The 20,773-nt window shown below is 38.2% G+C and overlaps 2 protein-coding genes across 3 annotated transcripts in view; both read left to right on the plus strand.

Moving 5' to 3' along the window:
• The window catches only part of LOC141787137 (protein kinase C beta type), a 41,086-nt gene extending 32,026 nt beyond the window's left edge, over nucleotides 1-9,060 (plus strand). The window contains exons 16-17 of one of the 2 annotated variants that reach the window (XM_074665414.1): nucleotides 294-434; nucleotides 6,660-9,060. In XM_074665414.1, the coding sequence (XP_074521515.1) occupies nucleotides 294-434; nucleotides 6,660-6,812 (294 nt within the window). In that variant the 3' untranslated portion in view covers nucleotides 6,813-9,060. Of the gene's footprint in view, nucleotides 1-293; nucleotides 435-881; nucleotides 1,491-6,659 lie in introns of those variants that run through there. The other variant, XM_074665413.1, reaches the window with a different exon arrangement.
• A 2,295-nt stretch (nucleotides 9,061-11,355) lies between these two features.
• On the plus strand, nucleotides 11,356-18,737 carry cacng3a (calcium channel, voltage-dependent, gamma subunit 3a). The gene is made up of 4 exons (XM_074699254.1): nucleotides 11,356-11,566; nucleotides 16,969-17,052; nucleotides 17,149-17,289; nucleotides 17,910-18,737. Exons 1-4 carry the CDS (start codon nucleotides 11,356-11,358, stop codon nucleotides 18,476-18,478), a joined length of 1,005 nt encoding a protein of 334 aa, XP_074555355.1. The 3' UTR covers nucleotides 18,479-18,737.
• Nucleotides 18,738-20,773: the final 2,036 nt, after the last annotated feature.

Raw genomic sequence — 20,773 nt, forward strand, 5'->3', positions numbered from 1 at the left:
CAGAATACCTTTCAGGTTCAGAGTAGAAAAAAACCCTGTTCTTATCTTAAAAAGTGTTTTTTTTTTTAATTAATGGCTGTAACCCTCTTCTGCAGAAAGGATATTTTAAAATGTTTGTAAATCTTTTTCCCTGGTTAAAGATTTGGTTAATTGGTACATTCAATGTTAATATTGTGTGATTTAAACAAGCTGTAGTGACACGCTGTTTTGTGGGTTTAGGAAAAAGATGTATAAGCAGACAAAAACACACATCTCCAACAGCTCCTCTTCCTTTGTCTCGTGTGTTGTTTCAGCTGATGACCAAGCACCCAGGTAAGCGTCTAGGCTGTGGTCCAGAGGGAGAGAGAGACATCAAGGAACATGCCTTCTTCCGCTATATAGACTGGGAAAAACTGGAGAACAAAGAGGTCCAGCCACCTTTCAAACCTAAAGCTGTGAGTATATTTGACATTTTCTACCTGCAGTATGTGAGTTATCACTGCACTGCACTCACACCTACAGGACTCTCCCAGTATGAGGAGAGATAACAAACCTAGTCAAACTTCAAGGTAAGTTTTGGAAAATATTAGATTGCTCATTTCCCTGAACTCCACCATCGCCTGCCATTGGTCACTACTCTGACAAATACAAAGCTCACATTTGTGAGTGTAGTCACCAATGATGTAGCTGAAATGCTGCTGACTCACAAACGAACCAATGGAATACCACAGTGTTGGCTGTGTGTGATTTGATTGGTTGATGCCATGTTTTAGTTGTATTTCTCTTTTTTCTCTTTGTTGTTGTCCTTTTTTTCTTCACATACTCATCAAACTCGCTTCATCCTGCATCCATCTCTCCCTCCATCCCTCTCTTTCTTTCTCTCTCTTTCCTCTTCATGGCAGTGTGGGCGTGATGCGGAGAACTTTGATCGCTTTTTCACACGCCACCTCCCAGAGCTGACCCCCCCAGATCAGGAGCTTATAGCCAACCTGGACCAGGAAGAATTCCAAGGCTTCTCATTTGTTAACCCTGAGTACCCTCACACAACTCACTGACCATGCCACATATCACTGGGCTGCACCAGTAAACCCCATTCCTAAGAAAAAAAATCAAAACGAAAACAAAATAAAAATCACCATGTTGTCATATCCAGGTTGCATTTGGCTGGGTGAAGTGCTAAAGGAATGTTAGACATTTTGGGAAAAACATTTTTTGAGCATTGGATGAAAAGATTGATGCCAGTCTTTCATGTTTGCATAAACTACAGAGTTGTGACAAGAAACCGTTGACATTAACTCTGTATGTAGACTGAAAATACAGGGAACTAACTAGCCTTGCTCTCAATAAGGTTAAAAAATCTACCAACACACCTTTAGCCTTCCACTTTACTTTTTTTAACAACATAAATAAATATAAAAATTATAGTTTATTGAAGAATTTAAGTGGCGTAGCTTTATCTCCCATCTTGTGGTCACAGTAAAATAAAGAGTAGAGATGCTATACCCAAGTTCTGGTTGGACAAAAACAAAACAAAACAAAAAACTGTTAATTAAAGACTTGTATCAAAAAATTCCCAAAACCAGGAGTTTTTAAAGAAGCTAATTTGACCTGCAAGGCAAGGGTCACCTGACAGGTGAAAACAGCCTAAAGCAACTTCCTTATTAGTACTGTTAGCTTGTCAACTCGTACCAGGAGAAGCTAGTTGTTAAAATGCTATTGTCACGACCAGGATCTGTTTTTCTTTCTCTTTTTAGCAGCAGTGTAGTAGTACCTGATCACTGTGATCATATGTAATCAAAGAAAATATTTACAGTCAAAGAAAGTATTTACAGTCATCCTAACTTTTTAATTGGTACAAATTAGCAAGTGTTAGCATGCTAACTCCAACATGGCAAGATGTTCAACACAATCCACCATCGCTACACCTGTTTCATAATGGCAGATGAAATTTGACAATAACAGTAGCTGAATCACTGTAGATGTTATAAAATCAGTGGCTTTAGTGACGTCAGTAACTAATTAGTTGGCAGTTGACTGAAGCATTTTGCCAGTCAACATCTCTTTTTTTGTTTGTTTTTATGCCATGGGGAAATAGAACCAGAGGATGGGTTTTGACGATCAATAGGTCAGCCAATGCAAAGTCGTGGGTTAATTTTAGCAATTAGCAAAGTTAGCATCCATGACTAAAGGAGGTATTACAGTGGTAATTCATTTGAATGCATACTTTGCCTGATGAAAAACAGACTCAAACCAAAATTTACCATCAGAAGAAATTACAGGTTTACCCTCACTGTGTCTTTTTGGGTACGACCAGGGTCTCCATTTTTTTAACTGCCATAACAGAAACATGTAAGTCAGAAGGTAGCCAAACTATACAGAATAGCTAGCTTAATCATTATGTCTTAAATGTAAACACATTTCACGATTCATATGCTGGATTGGGGGAACTAACTTTGGACCTTGATGCCAATCAACTTCTAACATACACTTAATGGTTTTTGCATGCTAACATTGAGTTCACATACCCCTGTGCCTAAGGCTAGTGACACACACAGCCACAAGCATTGTCTGTAAACTTGAATCCTGATGGTTTCTTTTGGATCACACACCTTAATGGGAATGTATGTTGCTAAAAGAGACACAAGACGAGCTAAGAGTTGCACTGCTGATAATAGCTTATGAGCGGACCAACAGAATAGCTCAGCAGGTTACTTGTATGTGTAACCCTTGCCTTGATTGCCAGAAGTGTCTTCCCCATAAATATATTTTCCTATCTCCTAAGCTCTGTATTTGATGTACCCTCATTAAGATGGTATCAATCCTGTCATCTCCTTGGAAAGAGAACTCACTGAGTGTTTTTCCTGAAATACAACTAACACTTCCTTTAAATTATATGCAGATGGAAATGCTAACAACCTGGAAAAATAACCTCAGTTTAATGTGTCAAATTGCCAGTAGGAAACTGTTCTAGTTTCTGGGTTGGTTTAACACATCATGGTACACTGCAGTGCTAATCTCATATCAGCTCTACTGGCTGTATTTCTATCATAAGTCCAAAAATGTTGCTCCTAAACGCTGTCTGGCTACTCATATCAGCAGATTCATGTCCGAGCCTGACCTCTGGGCTGACCTGAACCTGCTCTATCCCTATGTCACCATTCCTGTAATTGCATATTGACTATGACAACCCATCGGTAATATTGATGAGTGTACAATGATCACATATTGGTAATATTCATGCTGTGTAGGTGAAAACTGACAAAATGCTTTGCTATGATTGTTTGAGTACTGATCAGTTTCCTGATGTTGACTTTCCTTTTCAATAGGACCAAAATACTTCTACACTTTATGTTCAGTCAGTGTTGTGGTGAGGTTTTCTTAAGACGTGCTGATATAATTTTCGAAGAATAGAAGTCTATATACATGCAATCTGCAAGAGTGTAAGTCGGCATCAAGTTTGTGACCTAAGACTGAAAACTTGTTTCTTTTCTCAGTTCATTCCTTAAAACATTCACCTCATAACACTGTGTTTATTGACAGAGGGCATATCTCTTAGATTGTAAACAAACATTTTTGGAGGATTTGACATGCTCGGTTGAGTCTTGTGAGCCAGGTAGTCTTTTAGCTTGTGAAAAAACAGGATGTCCAAAAAGTGCCAAAATAGAATTCAGAATAATGAGGATGTTAAAAATACTGTCCTCAACAACTGTGATGAAGTGCAGCCATTTTGTGCCATTTTTCAGTACATGTAGAACTATTAGAATATGCATTATAGCTTATCTGTTCTGCTACAACACAACACCCTTGGACAGTCATTTTCATGTATTGAATGAATGTCTGACAACAGATGTTTTATTGTGAGGCAGATTGTATTTTTCTTTTGTAACTGTGTAACGATACAGGATAGTAATGTGTCAAATTTTGTTCTTTGAGCTTGTATCAAAAAAAGCGAGTTAACTGTCGCAGATTTGTCATACAAAACTGCTCGCTGATGAAGACAGGTGAGAGCACTTATTATGTTGATACTAAATGGCGACAAATTGTGAAATAATGAAAGAAAGGATAGGGATAATTAAATATATTATGATATATCAGAGAGATATTTGGATTAATTTGTCTGGATGAGAGAGATTCTTCTGTGAATTGTGCAATTGTCATGTATGACTGGAAACTGATAATATACTCACTGGTGCCTACCAGTCTACTCCCGTGTCTGCCTTGTTAATGCTGCCACAAACAAAATGTTAAACTGAGCTTAAACACTGTGTTTGGTTTCTTTGTAAGACTTCAAGCAAATAGATAAATACTTAACTGGTCCCAAGGAAAATTCAAGTGATATTTCAATGAGAAGGTGTGTCCCTATAAAATAACAAAAGCCAAAGCAAGACAACTGGCTCGTGAAAACAGGGGAAAATATTCACTCATCAGCACCATCCCATCTTATTTTGAAGCATTACACATCTTTCCTTCGTTTTGTTTTTACAAAAACAGAAGTGAAACAACCCTATGTAGTTTTTTTTTTATTTAACTTTTTTTATTTTGATCGTCAGCAGATTTTTCTAAAAGGAGAACCAAGAATTCCTGGTTTCAATTCAGCTTCCTACAAAGGAAATTATGCACACTGCTGAAAAAAATAGAGGAACACTTTGAAAACACATCAAATCTAAATGAGGGGATAATAACCTTTGATATCTTTTCTGAGAATGAGGTGATATATTTGTAACAAAAGAATGCCACATATTTTTTTAAATGGAAATGGTCACCCTATAGAGAGGTGAAATCAAAAATTAAAATAAAAATAGAAGGGAATATATAGGTTTTAACCTTTTTACACATAGAATTGAAACTTTTTAAGGTCAAAGCTCCTGCGACAAACTCTCTGGTTGTCAGGCACCTCCTATGGATCTCTTATTGTAAATGTGCAATTATAATTATCTTTGCAACAAATCTCCCCCCGCTGTCTTGAAATACTTATTAAATAGTTATTACTCAGATTAAATCTTTGCTTTGGAGTAGGAAAAAGCTTTTTTCAGAGTCTGGTCACTTTCTCGAAGACCAAAATTCAGTGACAAAATTTCTCCCTAAGCTTCAGACACATCCCCTGGCCCCATCAGGTGATAGCTATATGGTGACAGAAGAAGTTATCACAGTAAATTGATGATGCAGATTTTAGTTATTATCAAATAGAAACAGCACGAAAAACATAAGGCTTAAATTTGTTTTACAAAAACTGCATTATTATTGATTAAAAGAATTTTCGGATGCATAACAGGACTAAAAATTGATTTCAAGTAAATCAACGAGATACCAACACCCATGTTACTTACTACATTGTAAAATGGTGTTTATTTCATAATTATGCTTTTTAAAACCTGGGAGTTGAATAGCTATTTAATAAACACACTGCAGGCATAAATCTGGAGGGTCACACCTGTCTTGTACCCAAATCTAAACTGAATTGGGGCCTGAATTCATGGACCAATGGTAGAGGTGGAAATGTTTCCAGCACCTCCTCATTTCAGCTGGAGGCCCTGTGATCAGACAAAAGGAGGAGGTAGGAAACAAAATGCTTTGTGTGTGTGTGTGTGTGTGTGTGTGTGTGTGTGTGTGTGTGTGTGTGTGTGTGTGTGTGTGTGTGTGTGTGTGTGTGTGATACATGTGTCTCGCCTGAGGCTCACTGCTTAACCTCACTGTGTGAAATCCTTTTGGGTGGTGGTTTGGTATGCAGCTGGTCTGTTCAATCGATTCTCGTCTGTTCTCTACTGAAAGCGCTTTCTTGCTTTGGAAGTTTGTCTTGGATCTTTCTTGCATTTGTTGTTGTCTGCTGTTGAAATGTTTTGGTGGGTCCTTTTCATTATTTGGCTGTGTTTCTTGGCTTTTTTGGTCAGGGTTTGTTTTTGTTGTCTACTTAGTCCCCCAGTCCTGTAAGGAGTCAGCAGTGTGTTTTGCCAAGTCTAGACTCCTTGTGTTGCCACCATTTACAGACTATCAGAGGTGTGGATGAGATAATACTTAAACTTGAGTAAATTAAAAAATATGCAAGTTGACTTAATCTGCAGCCTTTAAGACTCTTTAAATTTTTACTGTAAACAAATAAATTATTTGAATTTATGAAAATTAATTAGATTAAGATTTAAAGGGATAGATCCCCTTTGACTGTTTTTGCAGTTCTTTCTGGCTAAAATATCAAAATTTGATCCTAGCAACAAGTTTCAAAAAAGTTGTGAAAATACTTTAACTCCAGTCTGCTGGATCCTGTCTTTAACTTGTTCATTAAACTAAAATTTCTCTACACTTAGAGTTGGAGTTAGAATTACTAAGATAGAAAAACTCTGCAAAGATGAGATTAATGACATAAATGAAATCTCTGGAGAACTTTGCACATTACTTAACAACATTTGTAACAATAAACTTGCCTTAAAGTAATATTATCTGAATTTGGGCTTGTTTGTTCTGGCTAAAAATAAGGTAAGTGAAATTGTGACTCAAAAACATTGTTTTCCCCACCTCTGCAGATCACTCTAAACTCCTCTTCTCTTCCCATTCATCGTTGTGCTTCAAGGGGACAGTGTTTTGTTTGTCAATCTTCTGCTTCCTTGACAGCCTTTTGAAGGCTGTAAAAACACTCAAACCTAAGTTTTCTGATATTATTTTCTTCTCTTTCTTTTTCTCTGCCACAGAAATCTCGCCGTGATGTTGGCAACTTTGACAAGGAGTTCACAAAGATGGTGGTAGAGCTGACCCCCACAGACAAGCTCTTCATAATGAACCTGGACCAGAATGAGTTTCAGGGCTTCTCCTACACCAACCCAGAATTTGTCATACAAGTCTGAAGAGTTCATGTTGGTTGAATGCAGCAAGATAAGACTTTACTACCAGTTATATTTATCAAGGACCCAGACAACATATCACACCACCTGTACTCAGTGCCCTGAGGCTCAAGCAACAGCATCTTACATCAGTCTAACTCAGTCCAAACCAGCGTCTAAGTGGAAAAATAATCATGAATCATCACATTTGCAACATATTCACATCAACAAACACAAAAGAGGAGAGTAAGATAAAACTGCTTTTGGCTCCAAGTGTGTGTAGTGTTCACAGGACCTCTTGGTGAGCAGGTCAATGCAAAGGCTGGCACTCATGAGTCACAGTGAATATGCATATCTGTGTATGTGCTCTGATTGATCCACAAATGCTTTTTTGTTTACTCGACTTTTCTTCTCTTTGACCAGTAAAATTTGCATCATTAACATTCCTTGATCAATAAGTCATGTAGGCTATTTGCTCACAGTCATACACACACAGACACATACTTGTAGAGCTGTTTAGTGAGGACCCTCATTTCTAGAACATTCCTCACACTTTAACCCAAACCTGAAGCTAAAAAACCAAGCAAGAACTGTCAAACAGTGAGAAACCAGCTACTATTCCTCACCTCCCAAAAGGTCCCTGCAAGGGCCTCTGTACAAGAACAGTCATACACACTGGTGTTTACTAAGGGACATTTTGGGGACATTATGTCAAGTTACATTCCTGGAGGCTTACCTTTACCCCCACCATAACTTTGTCTTTTACTGCTAACCAAAATATAAACTTTCTGTATGTTGTGGATGCAGGTTTTTTCAATTGGACAAGCCGTTGTCAATCAGTCCACTGTGGGTTCCTGAAAGTTGGCCAAATCCTAACCCACGCACATGTGTGGTTGCAGTGTAGAAGAACAATAACTGTCGAATGCTAAAAGTCCTAATAATAAGCTTATGTCTAAGTTAGTCTTACACTTAGTCTAAAGCACGTCTTGTCTTCCAAACCAGTGCATACACAAAAAAAGAAAAGAGAAATAAAAGAAATCCCCAAAACACCTGTTTGGCAATGATATTCAAACTGTTTGTCTTTTTTCCTCTTCTGATTTTTTTTTGTTTTACAGCACTATGTAAGCAGTGGGTTAGTGCTGTGTAGGCCTATACAGTCTTTGTGGTGCATCTCCTCTATGCATGCCATGTTGGTTTGTACAGTAGCTCCCTAAATTTTGCTTTTGACATCATGGAGGAAGATAAAAAACCCTGTGTGCTGTGTTTCCCAATGCAAGTGAGTTTTAAAACGTCCACCTTCAAGTTTCAGTTTTCACCCCAGAGGCCGTTTACACCATTTTTTATTTGTCAAAATATTTGTGGCTAAGAGTCTGCTGTACAAAGCACGGAGCAAAGTTTTCTGTTGTTCTTGACAAGAAAATATGAGTAAAATGAACATATAAAGTAGATGTTATAATTCTGTATGTTTCAGTGTATTTGTAAATAAGAGAGGGATTTAGAACTAGAAGTGGTTCCATGTTATTGTACATTTCTCTACTACTCCTCACTGCCCCATCTTCTTTTTTCTCTGCACTTTATCCCTACCAGCACTCTCAGCTATCACTGTCCCCCCTCTCCTCCTCTTCTGCTTTCTTTAAATCTTCATTTTATCTCTGTTTTGTCTTTCTTTCCCCAAGTCTTCCTTTTTACCCAGCTAAGACTCACATTATTCATGTCCAAATAACTGAATAAATGACTTAAGAAGGGAGGGAGAGTAGAAAAGACTGGAGACTAAAGCGTTTTCTATGCAAAAGGCAGGAGAAGAATAGGATGAAATGAGGGCAACTTTTATAAAGAAAATGACATTGTGCAACAGGACAGTGTACATGTGTTGCATGGACTGTCTTTACCTGCGTGTGAGAGACTCATACAGTACGATATCTACATTAAAGTGAAATATCAGAATCCCATTTTGGTAACTCTGGCTGTTGTGTTTAATTGTTTGTACATTAGACCTCTGCAGCATCTGTGTGCCAAAAGTGAAAATCCTGCCATGATGTCACAGGTCTGACCAGGAGAGGGTGGTACAGCAGATGTTTACCTTCAGCTGAAAAGATTTTGGAATTCCATGTGTCTGCATAAGCAATATAAGAACATCCTGTTGGCTACAAGAGACAATTCAGTGTGTGGTTACTCTTCAAAAATGGACTTTTATAGTGACCTTAGAGCAGTAACTACGATCTTACATGCATGATCTCTGTAACAAATGATTAAGGTGAAAACTACAAATAAACTCTTTTAAAAAAGGTAAGGACTGTGTTCTGTATGAAAAGTTTCCAGACTCGAGATTAGATTCATGTAGCATTTATCAGGATAATCTTCTGAAATCAGAATCAGGTTTTATCGACCAGTTATTTCAGCACCCATTAGCTTTCCCCTGCTGAGGATGATATTGCCTTAGGAATTGATAGGTTGCCATCTTTTAAGGGCTTCTGTAGTAACAAATGATTGGTGATGTGGGACTTCTTTTTATATTTGACACAAAATATGGAGTTGAGGATGAGAGACGTTGTCTAAGAGTAGATTTTAAGCTGCATTTGTATAACAACTTCTGTTTTTGCAGATTATCGAACACCAAATAGTTGTTACATAACTGCAAACGGGAACCAGGTTTGCATTACAGTGGACTGTTACACCTATTGACTGAATAGCAAATGGACACAGCACCTCCATGCTCCTACTATGAGACATGAAACCAAAAGATCACCTTCATGGGCATATTGTATTAGGACAGCAAAGGTAATCTGTTTGGTGGATTTGTAGGATTGACAGCCCACCCTTCTGTAAAACAAAGTGCATATTTGAACTAAGCAGTACTATCACTGAGAAATACACATAGACAGAATTGAATGTACAAGTTAAATCGGAGGTAAAAGCCATAACTACGGAAAAAAATCTGAGCTTAGTTTAGTTTCGTTTCGGACACTGAAAATACTAATAAATGTAACATGTTTTTTAAAGTTTATTATAAACATTAATATTCTAAGAATTTATTAAATCATTTTAGATTCTGAGAAGAAAAATGTGAAATACATACAAACGTCTATTGACTTGAAAAACAAAAACAGACTTTTCATATGAATCCAGATTTTTGTGATGACATTTTGCTTCCCTGCTGGGTATTATGGTTCTTATTCATCAGTTGGTTGAAGGGACTGCACAGTGGTTTAAAAAAAGCTCTCTGTTTTATTGTTTTGCTTTTTTTTTCTTTTTTAAATTTTGGCATTATGGTGTCACTAAAAGACATCTGAACTTTGTCTTCTTACTGCCAAACTGCTAAATCCAGACTTAAGAGATCTGCAACTGAAGGAATTACACTTGGATTTTGTCCCAGACTTAGACAGACTTTATTGTCATTCTGTATGCAGCAGGTGTATACAGAACGAAATTTAGCATGCAAAGGCTAGGGTTTAGAGCAAACAGATACAGTGCAAATGAAACAAGGTGAAGTGTACTGCAGCAGTAGTGCCTTTGCGGATTAGCTTATGGAGTGAGATAGAGTTGTACATAGGCGTAGAGAAACACTACAGGAACTACTTAGGGATAAAGAAAGAATTCTGACCCCCCTGAATCATTGACTGGAGAACCTTTCGTGTATTTATTGAAAAATAATTCTACTGATAAAACATTACTTTAAGTTTATTAGTTCAAGGACGGTTCTCTACAAAAAATATAGACAACCGGAAAAATAAATAAATAGGTTTTAGAGATGGGGAAATACTAAGGTTTGACATTTTAAGAAGCTTTATGTTCTTTTCAAATTCTTTAAAAATGAGTGTTTTTTTTTTATTCATGTTGCAAAATCAAATTTTACATACATTTAAATAAGAATAAAAATTTCTGGCTTTTATTATGATACCAAAGCAGCTTTGGTCACTGTGCTGCCGCTGTCCATGGTGCTGAACTATTTGGCATCAGTGGACTGAATCAGGCTAAACACATACTGCTATAACACACTCATTAGTAGGAACACAAACACACACACACACACACACACACACACACACACACACACACACACACACACACACACACACACACACACACACACACACACACACACACACACATACATACATACATACATACACACAGTGAGGCGTGGCTATTTGCCAGTTAGATCCATTCAGAGTTAAGCTAAACTGAACTGGACTGTGCCCTAAGAGCGCTGCTGCTGTTGTTTTATTTTTGACCAACTCTGGTTTCTGTCCCTGTTTTGTTTTTCCTTTTTGCTTTTATCATCCTTGTTCCGTTTGCTTTGATTGGCCCTTCTTTGACTTTTCTTTTGGGCTTAGACGACGTAGCACAGTGATCCTCTCCTCCGCCCAGACATGGTAGTGTCTCCGCTCCGTGTGTGGTTTGCGGGGGAGTGACTCGTCCTGAAACCTGTAGCTGCAGTTTTCCTGTAGAAAAGTCGTTGTTTAGGGAAAATGTTCACAAGTTCAGAGTTTTTCTTTCCAAAGAAGAGACACCGGGGGAAAGTTTTTCGAAGTTTCTAAACCTGGCTGGTGTCTGTACACCGGAGGACATGAGGGTGTGTAACCGGGGTATGATGATGCTGCTGACCACGGCAGGGGCTTTCTGTGCCTTCAGCCTCATGACCATCGCCGTGGGCACGGACTACTGGCTTTACTCCCGCGGTGTGTGCCGCTCCAAGAGCCAGAACGACAACGACACAGTCCGCAAAAACGAGGAGGTCCTGACCCACTCCGGACTGTGGAGGACCTGCTGCACTGAGGGTAAGACAGTAACCCCCAAACTCAGTTGTAGTGTCCAGTTTTAAGTTTGTTTCTACAGATGAGAAGTTTTAACAAAAAAGAGCAAAAATAATAATTAAAAAATATGCTTAATGGGTTAGTATTTAAAAAACAAAGCTTGTGATTTTCCCTTAAGAAAATAACATTTCCTGTATTTCTAACAATTAGGATGCCACAGAGATGATAATGGTGTACTTGGTTTAAAGTATAGTGGGGGACATATTCCATCTTCAGTAATACAGAAACAAAAGTCTAAATGTTAACAGTATACTTCTTGTACAAAAAAGTTACTCAACTGTAAGTTCTCATTAAGGTATGCCATATCAAAACCAAGAATTGGTCATACTTGAGGCAAAACAAACAAACAAAAAATCTTGCCCCTGTGAATTTTTGGGTTATGACAGTATTTAAGATTAAAAATATTTTATTACCATTCAAAACTCTTGTGAGGGATTTTTTTTCCCGTTGGTTGTGAAACCATCAACAAGAGAAGTATCTGTTACTGCAAATTAGTTTTAATATTTAGAAAGACTGTTGGGGGTTTATGTGTCAGATCAACCTGCTGATAGTGCTTTTTTGACCCAGGGCACTGAGTGATGTAAGCAAGGCTTGCTGCCGCAGTTTTTCAAATTTGCTTGGCTCTTTGCAGTTGGAAATACCACATATACATTTACATTGTTCAAAATCTTTGGCCAAACATTACCTTACTCTTTGTTTGTCTTTGACAAGTGACTGATATCAGCTGTTGGTTCACTCTACATCCTTGTAAAAAAAATGTCTATTTCTTCTGCTGACAATTTGTTTTTCCTTGATTTTCTTGTGGTAACACTGTTACAGCTCTCCAGGTTTATTGCTGTTGAAGCATGGTAGGTATGCGCAATTTGATTTTTTTGGAAAGGGATTTTCCAGGAGGTTCCCCTGGATTATGACGTATTGTGCACCTGCCTCGCTTTCATGGTGCAATTAGTTAACTGGTCAATTATCTGCAGTAGTGCATGCGGCTAACATTCCCTAATGGTTCCAACTAAACTAACACTAGTTATGACTTTGTGTAATGACTGGGCCCAGACTGTCAAACTTTATGCAATAATAATGAATTCAAACAAATCCCCTTTCCCACCACTAGTTTTTAACTAGTGTTAATGTGTTAACCCATGTTCTGTGACCCATGGCCTGCCCAGTGTGAAATCAGGAAGTGATGCATCAGTAAAGAAGAGGATGGTAGGCCTCTTTGAGCAGAAACTGATTAAGAATCTGGTCTTTTAGGGCAACTTTCAAAGATAAGTGACTCTCAGGACAATACCAGAGTTAGGCTACTGTTGCAGAAAGCCCTCATTCCACCATGCAGAAAGGCTTGATAGTTAGCAAGCAGAGAAGTCAACTTCACAAGCAACTTCCAGAAACTGCTCACAGACTGATTAGGACGACAAGGATCTGTTTCACATATATCGTATTTCATCCAATAGCTGCACATGTTGAGAGCCATGTGAAACAGCTAACAGAAAAAAAACAGAAAAGCAGGCAAGGAATCATCAAAAAAAGCTGTGTATCTAAGTCATACCAAGTTGAACATTCTGGGAGAAGAAGTTAAAGAAATGATAAAACATTAATGAGTAGAATGGAAGCTGCAACCATTATTCAAGCCACTTCTAACATTGATAAAGTTTCAGGTTTGTGGGCAGAGCTCTGAACTGCTGCGTTATTTTAAGTTTAGACCGCTGCATCAAGTGTCCCACATTCCAATTCTCTGAAAACACCATCTTGAGATTACTTTATGTCTTTTGATGCCTCTTAAAACTTTTTAAAACTATTCAAAAACTCTTCTGTCACATGCTTGTATTTCAGTGGAGATGGATTTATGTTTGAGTGTAAGTTATGGTGAGATCATGCATCTTAAATTTCATGGGAATGGCATCTTGAATTATTTAATATCTAATATCACTCCTCCTTGTCTTACCCCGGGATTGCTTTTCTAATTTTCATGAATGAAATGGAAAAAGTTCCACTTCATTATATTCTCTCACTTCCATCCCTCTGCTCTTCGCATAACCTCTCTCTGCTGTCTAATTCTCAGCCTCCAAATGCTTTGATGGATAGCTAAACAAACAAACAGAAAAACAAAAAAACAAACAGAGGATATCAATGCTTAATCTTTCCTCTGTTTTTGTGTGTGCTGAAGTTAGCTCATTTTATATAAAATTAAGTAAAAATGAAAATTACCCAAATCAGCCCAAAAACAACAACACCAACATAGATCTAACAATGTGGAATAAAACAAATGATGCAGGAGAACAGCTGGGATTAGCATCTATACCCTTCAAGTTTTGGGTTCGGTGAATATTAGATAATTTACAAAGTCTCTTTCAAGGATTAATCTTATTTTTCTTCTGTAATCGCACACGTTCATTTTTGTGAAATCTAAACTTTCCTTCGTTGCTGTTAACCATAGTGTTAGGATTTCCTCTGTTTTTTATCAGCTGCCTACATACTGTCACACATAGTATGTTAATGAGATGTATGACAGGTCTGTTTAGAGTATATGTGTACAATGTATATCATTTATATCTCTGTAATTATTGTGAAAAGAGTAAAGAAAGGTAAGAAGGAGGCGGGGCAGAGAAAGCTGGGAAATCCTGGGATAAGTTCTGATTCTTCTGGAATTTGCAGATTTCTTTCAGGATTTGTTAAAACACTCTTAATAAAGTTTTGATTAAAAAGATTAAATCACTTTACTTTTAACGTTTCAAATACACTTTTTCTGGGTATAAAATCACAATGACTATAAAAAATGAGTCAAAAGACCTTGATAGGTCATGGGGTGGCACAAAATAAATCAAAATACATCATCATCCTGACTCTTGCAATATATTTACTGCATCCCTTGCGACAAATACCCATAGTGTATTTTGACTTAGTACATTGCTCCGATCAGATTTCCCTTACAGTTTAACTTACAGTATTGCCACTAATAAAATTAATTATGCATTAAGCTGTTTTGCTGGGTATTATGTCATATGGTGTCACATCACAAAGTGCCATGCAATTTTTATCATGAAGTTATGATGCTGAACCAAGAAATTGGGCCCAAGTGCAAACTCAGGAGGAAGTTCCAAAGCTCAGAGTCTGATTATTCAGGCCCATGGTAAGTACACAGGGGGTCAGAACAGTGGGGGAAAGGTATCAAAACCACAAGGTAAAGTTAAACAGAAAAACAGGTCAAACTCTAAGGCAAAAACAAAGAAAAACAAGGCTGGATCATTGACACAACGGTACAAGACTTGGTGGTACAGAGAGAAGAGTGAGAGTGGGCTTACACTGCACAATGGGAGTTAACGAGGCACAGGTGCAACACATCAGAGTAATCAGGGGAGCAGGAAGTAAATGGACCTAATGGTCTAATCTGGAGGCAGTTGATATCAGTTGACAGTTGTAGGGAGTTGTACTGTATTATGTCTTGTGATGTATTAGCGCTGCATTCGTACTGTATTATACCGTATGACATCATTTCATATTGTAACGTGATGAGCTGGATTCTGACTTATCCCTGTGTGGTTTAATAAACACTGTATGGTGTCACTGTATCATGTCATGCTGAACATTGTAATGCCTCTTAGGGTATATTACAGTATAGTCTACTTTAGTATTATATAATTATGTGTCACACATCAAACAGGGGTAAATATTCGTTTATTTAAAGATGCTATGAAGAGGATCTATTTTAATTGCACTCCCTCGCCACCTTGTGACCCAGAGTCTTCCGCACACTGTCGTAAACTACGTTTAGTAAGGCGTGTGTTTGTTTTGGAATTAAATGGAGGATCGGATTGAAACAAATTTTCTTTGTTCAAGACAATTTTGTACTGGATACAACACGCTGATGTAAAGGACTTATCAGTGCAGTATGTATGTTGTGTACGGTTTGAAAGCAAACGTTTTAGCAGCCGGCGTATCTGTAGGCTAACATGACAACACGGTCAGTTTGTAAGTAGTTTAGTAGCTGTTTACATTTAGTGCAGCTGGCAGTCGTGCTCTAAGGCGTGGTGTTGTCATAGAGACCTAGACGTGCTGTAAATCAATCCTGCTCGGCCCGACCTGGAAACTAAGGAGTAGCAATTTAAAATAACTTATAACCAGAAATATTGGCGCTGATATTCTCATTTTTAAGTGTGGATTACGATCAGGCATGTATCTAGTAGGGAGACTTTTTCAAGATCACTTTCAGACTCCTTGCAGCCTCTTTAAAAGAAAAGCATATGAATAAGACACAAGTAACATGCAGCATCTCTCTCTGTTACAGTGATGCTTGTTTGTTTTTATGTTAAGCTGAAACAAAATTTCCCTCCACATGAGCAGTCTAAAAAAACTAATGGCACTTTAGCAGACTAACAAACCCTCTTAATAATGAATAAGTCTTCTTAGTCAGAGTCAGGGAAATGCTGCAGAACAAACTTTACCCCACTCTTTTTGTATCCTGTCCACTATTACAAAAAGCATCCTCAGCTGGGTGCTTTTCCACTCTGACCTGCTCATTGAGGCCCGGTTGTAGCTGCTGAGTGAGTATTGTTTTGGTAACCATGGTGACAGAGTTACACCATCAATAACTGGTCAATCAGTACAGCGGAGAGGGACACATTTATCAATAAATCTCTGTGCAAATGCTGAAATGCAGAGCTGGGCCAAAGGTGACTGGAAACAGGAAATCTGTGTGCAGCTGGTTTATGAATGTTTACATGTTATGACAGTAATGGTCTTTTTGTTCAAAAGCTGAATGATTACAGGTAGTGCTCAGTATTTGTGTTGGTTTTTACTCTCTTAATGTCTGCTTGCCTGCATGATGACTTATCCCATTTATGATATCACTGTGTACCTTCCTGTTTGTCATGTGTAGAGCTCCATTAGAAGCAGAGGGGGAAAATGCTTTTTGGTAATAATAGGCCGAACAGAAAGGGAATTCAGAAAAGGAAAAATTAAATGTCAAGTGAATTTTACTTATAAAACACTTAGCAGCATGAAAAACGTCATAAATAAACCTTTAAAAGTGAGCTGCTATCAGTGTTTTGGCTTGGAACCAGAAAAGTTTGACTGTTTACATGAAAAAGCAGCACCCTATGGTTCCGGGAGTCTGAAGAGAAAATCAGTTTTTGTAACAACATAAACATTAGTGTCCTTCAGAATGTAACTGATACTGTAGTCTTGGAAATACTTCAAATAACATTTTCATCACAGGTTACTGGGTTCTATTTGTAGAGAAACTTAAACTGCTCCCTGCTTTACTTAGCATTTTGGATAGATTGAATAATGTCAATGTTTTGTAACCATACAGGGCAGAGTGATGCAGAGCTTGAGTATTATACTGATGTTGTGTTTTTTCTGCATTTCTGCAGGGACATTTCGAGGTGTTTGCAAAGACATCGACCACTTTGCTGAGGATGCAGACTATGAGCAGGATGCTGCAGAGTATCTACTACGTAGGTGACAAAAGTCTCTATGTGAAATCTGAGACAGAAGTCTCCTTATGCAAAGTAAATGCCTCACACTACAGTAACTTCTTCACCTGTCCTTAGGAGCAGTACGAGCCTCCAGTCTATTCCCCATCCTCAGCGTGGGGTTGTTATTCCTGGGAGGTGTGTGTGTAGCTGCCAGTGAGTTCTACAAGTCACGCTACAATGTCATCCTCTGCGCGGGGATACTTTTTGTCTCAGCAGGTCAGAAACCCACAGAACTCACAAATTAATTTGTTTATTTTTATTTATGGAGTGCCAAATAATGTCAAAGGTCATCATTGGAAAAACTGAGGAGCAGGTCTTTAAAATTATGCTAAGTTATTGAAACCTAAATCCACCATAGGCCAAAGTAGGTGAAAAAACGTCCCTTTAATAGGCACAAAACTGAAGCTGAGCCAGAGATACTTGTGGACAGTTATCTACAGGGCTGGCAGGACAGAGAAAGGAACAGTCCGTCTCCATCCTAGTCTCTCTTTTCCCAATTTACTTTTTCATCCCACCCAGTTTGGGTTGATGGCTGTTCATCAACGAGCCTGCTTGTTTAAGAAAAGTTTGTCCTGCAACTCATGCAGTGGTTCAGGTGGGGTCTCTCTGTTAAAGCGCATTAAGTTTAGAGTAATGTAAAACATAAACTTTATTTGTATATTTAACCCATACGTATACTTCACATAAATGTCAATGTATTATACAGAATTTACATCTTCCAAAAACATAAAGACTAGAAGCAGGGATGTCAGTATAATAGTAGAAGGAGTATAATATGCATGCACAAAAACTAACATTGTTCATCTGACCCTGAAATCCCTGTTCACCCTCCCCAGGTCTCAGCAACATTATTGGAATTATCGTGTACATATCAGCCAACTCAGGTGACCCCAGCCAGAGCGACAACAAGAAAAGCTACTCCTACGGCTGGTCTTTCTATTTTGGAGCTCTGTCCTTTGTGCTGGCTGAGATGGTTGGCGTCCTGGCCGTGCATGTGTTCATAGAGAAACACCGGCAGCTGCGCACCAAAGGCCGACCTTCCCTCATGAAGCCACCTGCCTCCCGTAGCTCATCTAACTTCCGCAACCGTTACTACCAGAACCGCGGGCGCAGGTTCAGCTCCAGGAGCAACCACAGCTTAGGGGACACCAACTCACACTCCTTTCAAACATCCCTGGTGCCAGACAGAGAGCTGTCTCTCTCAAACGAGTCTAAGATCACAATGGCAGGTTTGCCTACACCTGTGACGGTGGGGACAGAGTTCATGCTCTACACTTTGGCTTCAACTCTCAAGGATGGTAAAATTGACATGGACGTGGACAATTTAACTTCTGCAGCTGCTCACAACAACACAGAGATGCTGCCTGGAAACTGTACAGCAAACAGAAGGACAACGCCTGTCTGAGAGGAACAGAGGGGAACTTCTGCATAAGGGGAGCGAGACATCCTCTCACTGTCTTGTCAATGTAAACAGAAAAGTTTTCAAGCATAGACTGAAGGTGCATCCAAAAACCTGAAACAATACTTTGGGGACCCCCTTAAAAATTAGATGCTACATCTCAAGGGGCTATCACGAAGAAATTGAAATCGAAATATTTCACTTTTTTTTAAATATAAACTAAAGCCACTAAAATATTTGAGTGTTGCATAAATAAAACAGAAAAATTACCACAGTTTTGTAGAATAGAACATGGTGTCTCCAAATTGATTTTGTCCGGTAAACCAACATGCTTAATTGATGTTTTAAGTTGAAATGTTTATTTTTGGTAGATATTTTACCTACCTTTGCTTTGTTTTAATGCACACTGTTCATCGTGTAAAGTTTGGCTGGGAGTTGCTTAGTAACACTTATTGTAGCTGAGCGGTTCCAGTAACTGTTCTAGTAAAAGTGGATTAGCTAAGCAAAGCTAAGAGGTGAAACACAGTGTAAGTTGCCTACAAAATGCAAGCTCAATCCAATTCAGTCAAAAAGAAAAAAATCTGTAAAATTTACTTACCAAAGAAAAGTGCTTGCATGACAGGCTCAATATGTTTTGTCCAGTCTCTACATTAAAACTGCTGTTCAAAAAAAATGCAAGAACAAAAAATTATTTGATATATAATTAAATAAAAGTCACTTGGTGTTATTTTTGTTCTTATTTGCCAAGAAAGTTTGCACATTGTCTTTTGGTGCAACATCAATTATCACATACACAGAATGAAACTGTAGAAAGCTAGCTTAACAGCTTTCATGGAACTTGAAAAAATTTGACCATCTAAATTTCTTAACCAATAACCAAAAGATATTCAAATGGCTATGCTATAAAAAAATTAAAGAAAATCAGCAGCAAAATCTTTTTTCAATCTTATTAACTCATTGTATAATTGCGCCAGCCTAATAATTGACTCATTTTTGTCTTTGATTCACAGTCATTGAGCTCAGAGAAAGAAAAAAATTAACAAGAACACGGTATTGAGTTCAGTTTTGCTCTTGTCGTGTAGTCGGCTCTGCTGTTTTGTTTTCTATATTGAGTGTCTGTGGCTCTGCTTAGCAAGAAGAGCCTGTTTCAGACATTCGTGTGAGGGGCACAAAGAGAAAAGAAACTATTGCATGTAAAGAACTGGGTATGATCCAAAAAAAGAGAAAAAAATATGTCCTGTTTTTGTCCACCCTTATGTGGAAAACATTAGACCTACATGAAACACAGAGCTCTTTCTTTTGCTCTCTCTGTTAGTGTGCCTGAGTGTGTATACTGTCAGTTGTGAGCTTGAGTGATACAAGATGATTTGGCCGGCTGATTTTGTCTGCGAGTCTCTGTTTACATCAAATAAAGATAAGTTGACTCAAAATGTGCTTTGAAGGAACACAAGTGTCGTTCAAGGTGAAGTGCTGATGCTTTTGTACAGGTCAGGGTCACCTCAGAGAGAAAAAGAGAATATTCAAATTCATCCTTGCAGAGGAACGAAAGCAAATGGTGCAGATATAAAACGCGCCAGTACGCAGTAAGAAAAGATGAACTGAAATGATTAAGAGAAATGATTGATCCCCTTGTATCAAAATAAATAAAGGACTTTTTGTTTGTGTACATGCATGAATGATCTGTGTTATAAGTAATGATTGGGCAGTATGAGCAGCACAACAGCAGGCTGTCAGAGAAACCCTGATGTGTTGCTATGGCAGCAGTTTTGTCTTTATGCATCGATGGCAGGTGTACTACCTACACTTAATGTCCCATCCTTCTCTGACTACAAGAAAATCACATGATGTGCCTTTTACCCATAAACAGTGTAACTCTTCAGACAGTGTTATTTAATTCTTTACAGTTTTCCCAAGAAAATGTCAAATATATGAATACAGGATACTTCTTTGTTTGAGTGATGTGAAGTTATGGTCTTAAATCTACCTTCACTGTCACAACTAAAATCTGGGCTGGGCTTTTTGAACACTCTGCCATCCGACCTCCAGAATACCTCTATTAATTGATAGAATATTGAGATCATCATCTTAAATTACACATCTTTTTCACTGAAAAGGGTGGAGCACAATTGTTTTTCAAGAGACCTGTAAATTCAAATAACAGCACAATAGGTGCCTGGACGCATGGATAGTTGTCCATGATAAGGTCTTTTACATTATCAAGAGGCGAAATTTTACAGGGTTTAACGTCACGAGACCTTGGCAGCAGTGGGATTCGAACCCACCTACCCAAAGAAACTGGAA

Source organism: Halichoeres trimaculatus, unplaced genomic scaffold (genome assembly GCF_033239565.1).
Source record: "Halichoeres trimaculatus isolate MK-OKI-2021-1 unplaced genomic scaffold, fHalTri1.1 fHalTri1_scaffold_2, whole genome shotgun sequence".
NCBI classification, from domain to species: domain Eukaryota; kingdom Metazoa; phylum Chordata; class Actinopteri; order Labriformes; family Labridae; genus Halichoeres; species Halichoeres trimaculatus.

Bases quoted from the DNA above. Each gene is read 5' to 3' on its own strand.
- cacng3a (XM_074699254.1), top strand. From the start codon at position 11,356: ATGAGGGTGTGTAACCGGGGTATGATGATGCTGCTGACCACGGCAGGG. The intron at 11,567-16,968 runs GTAAGACAGTAA...GCATTTCTGCAG, and splicing joins GAGGACCTGCTGCACTGAGG to GGACATTTCGAGGTGTTTGC. The intron at 17,290-17,909 runs GTCAGAAACCCA...CACCCTCCCCAG, and splicing joins GATACTTTTTGTCTCAGCAG to GTCTCAGCAACATTATTGGA.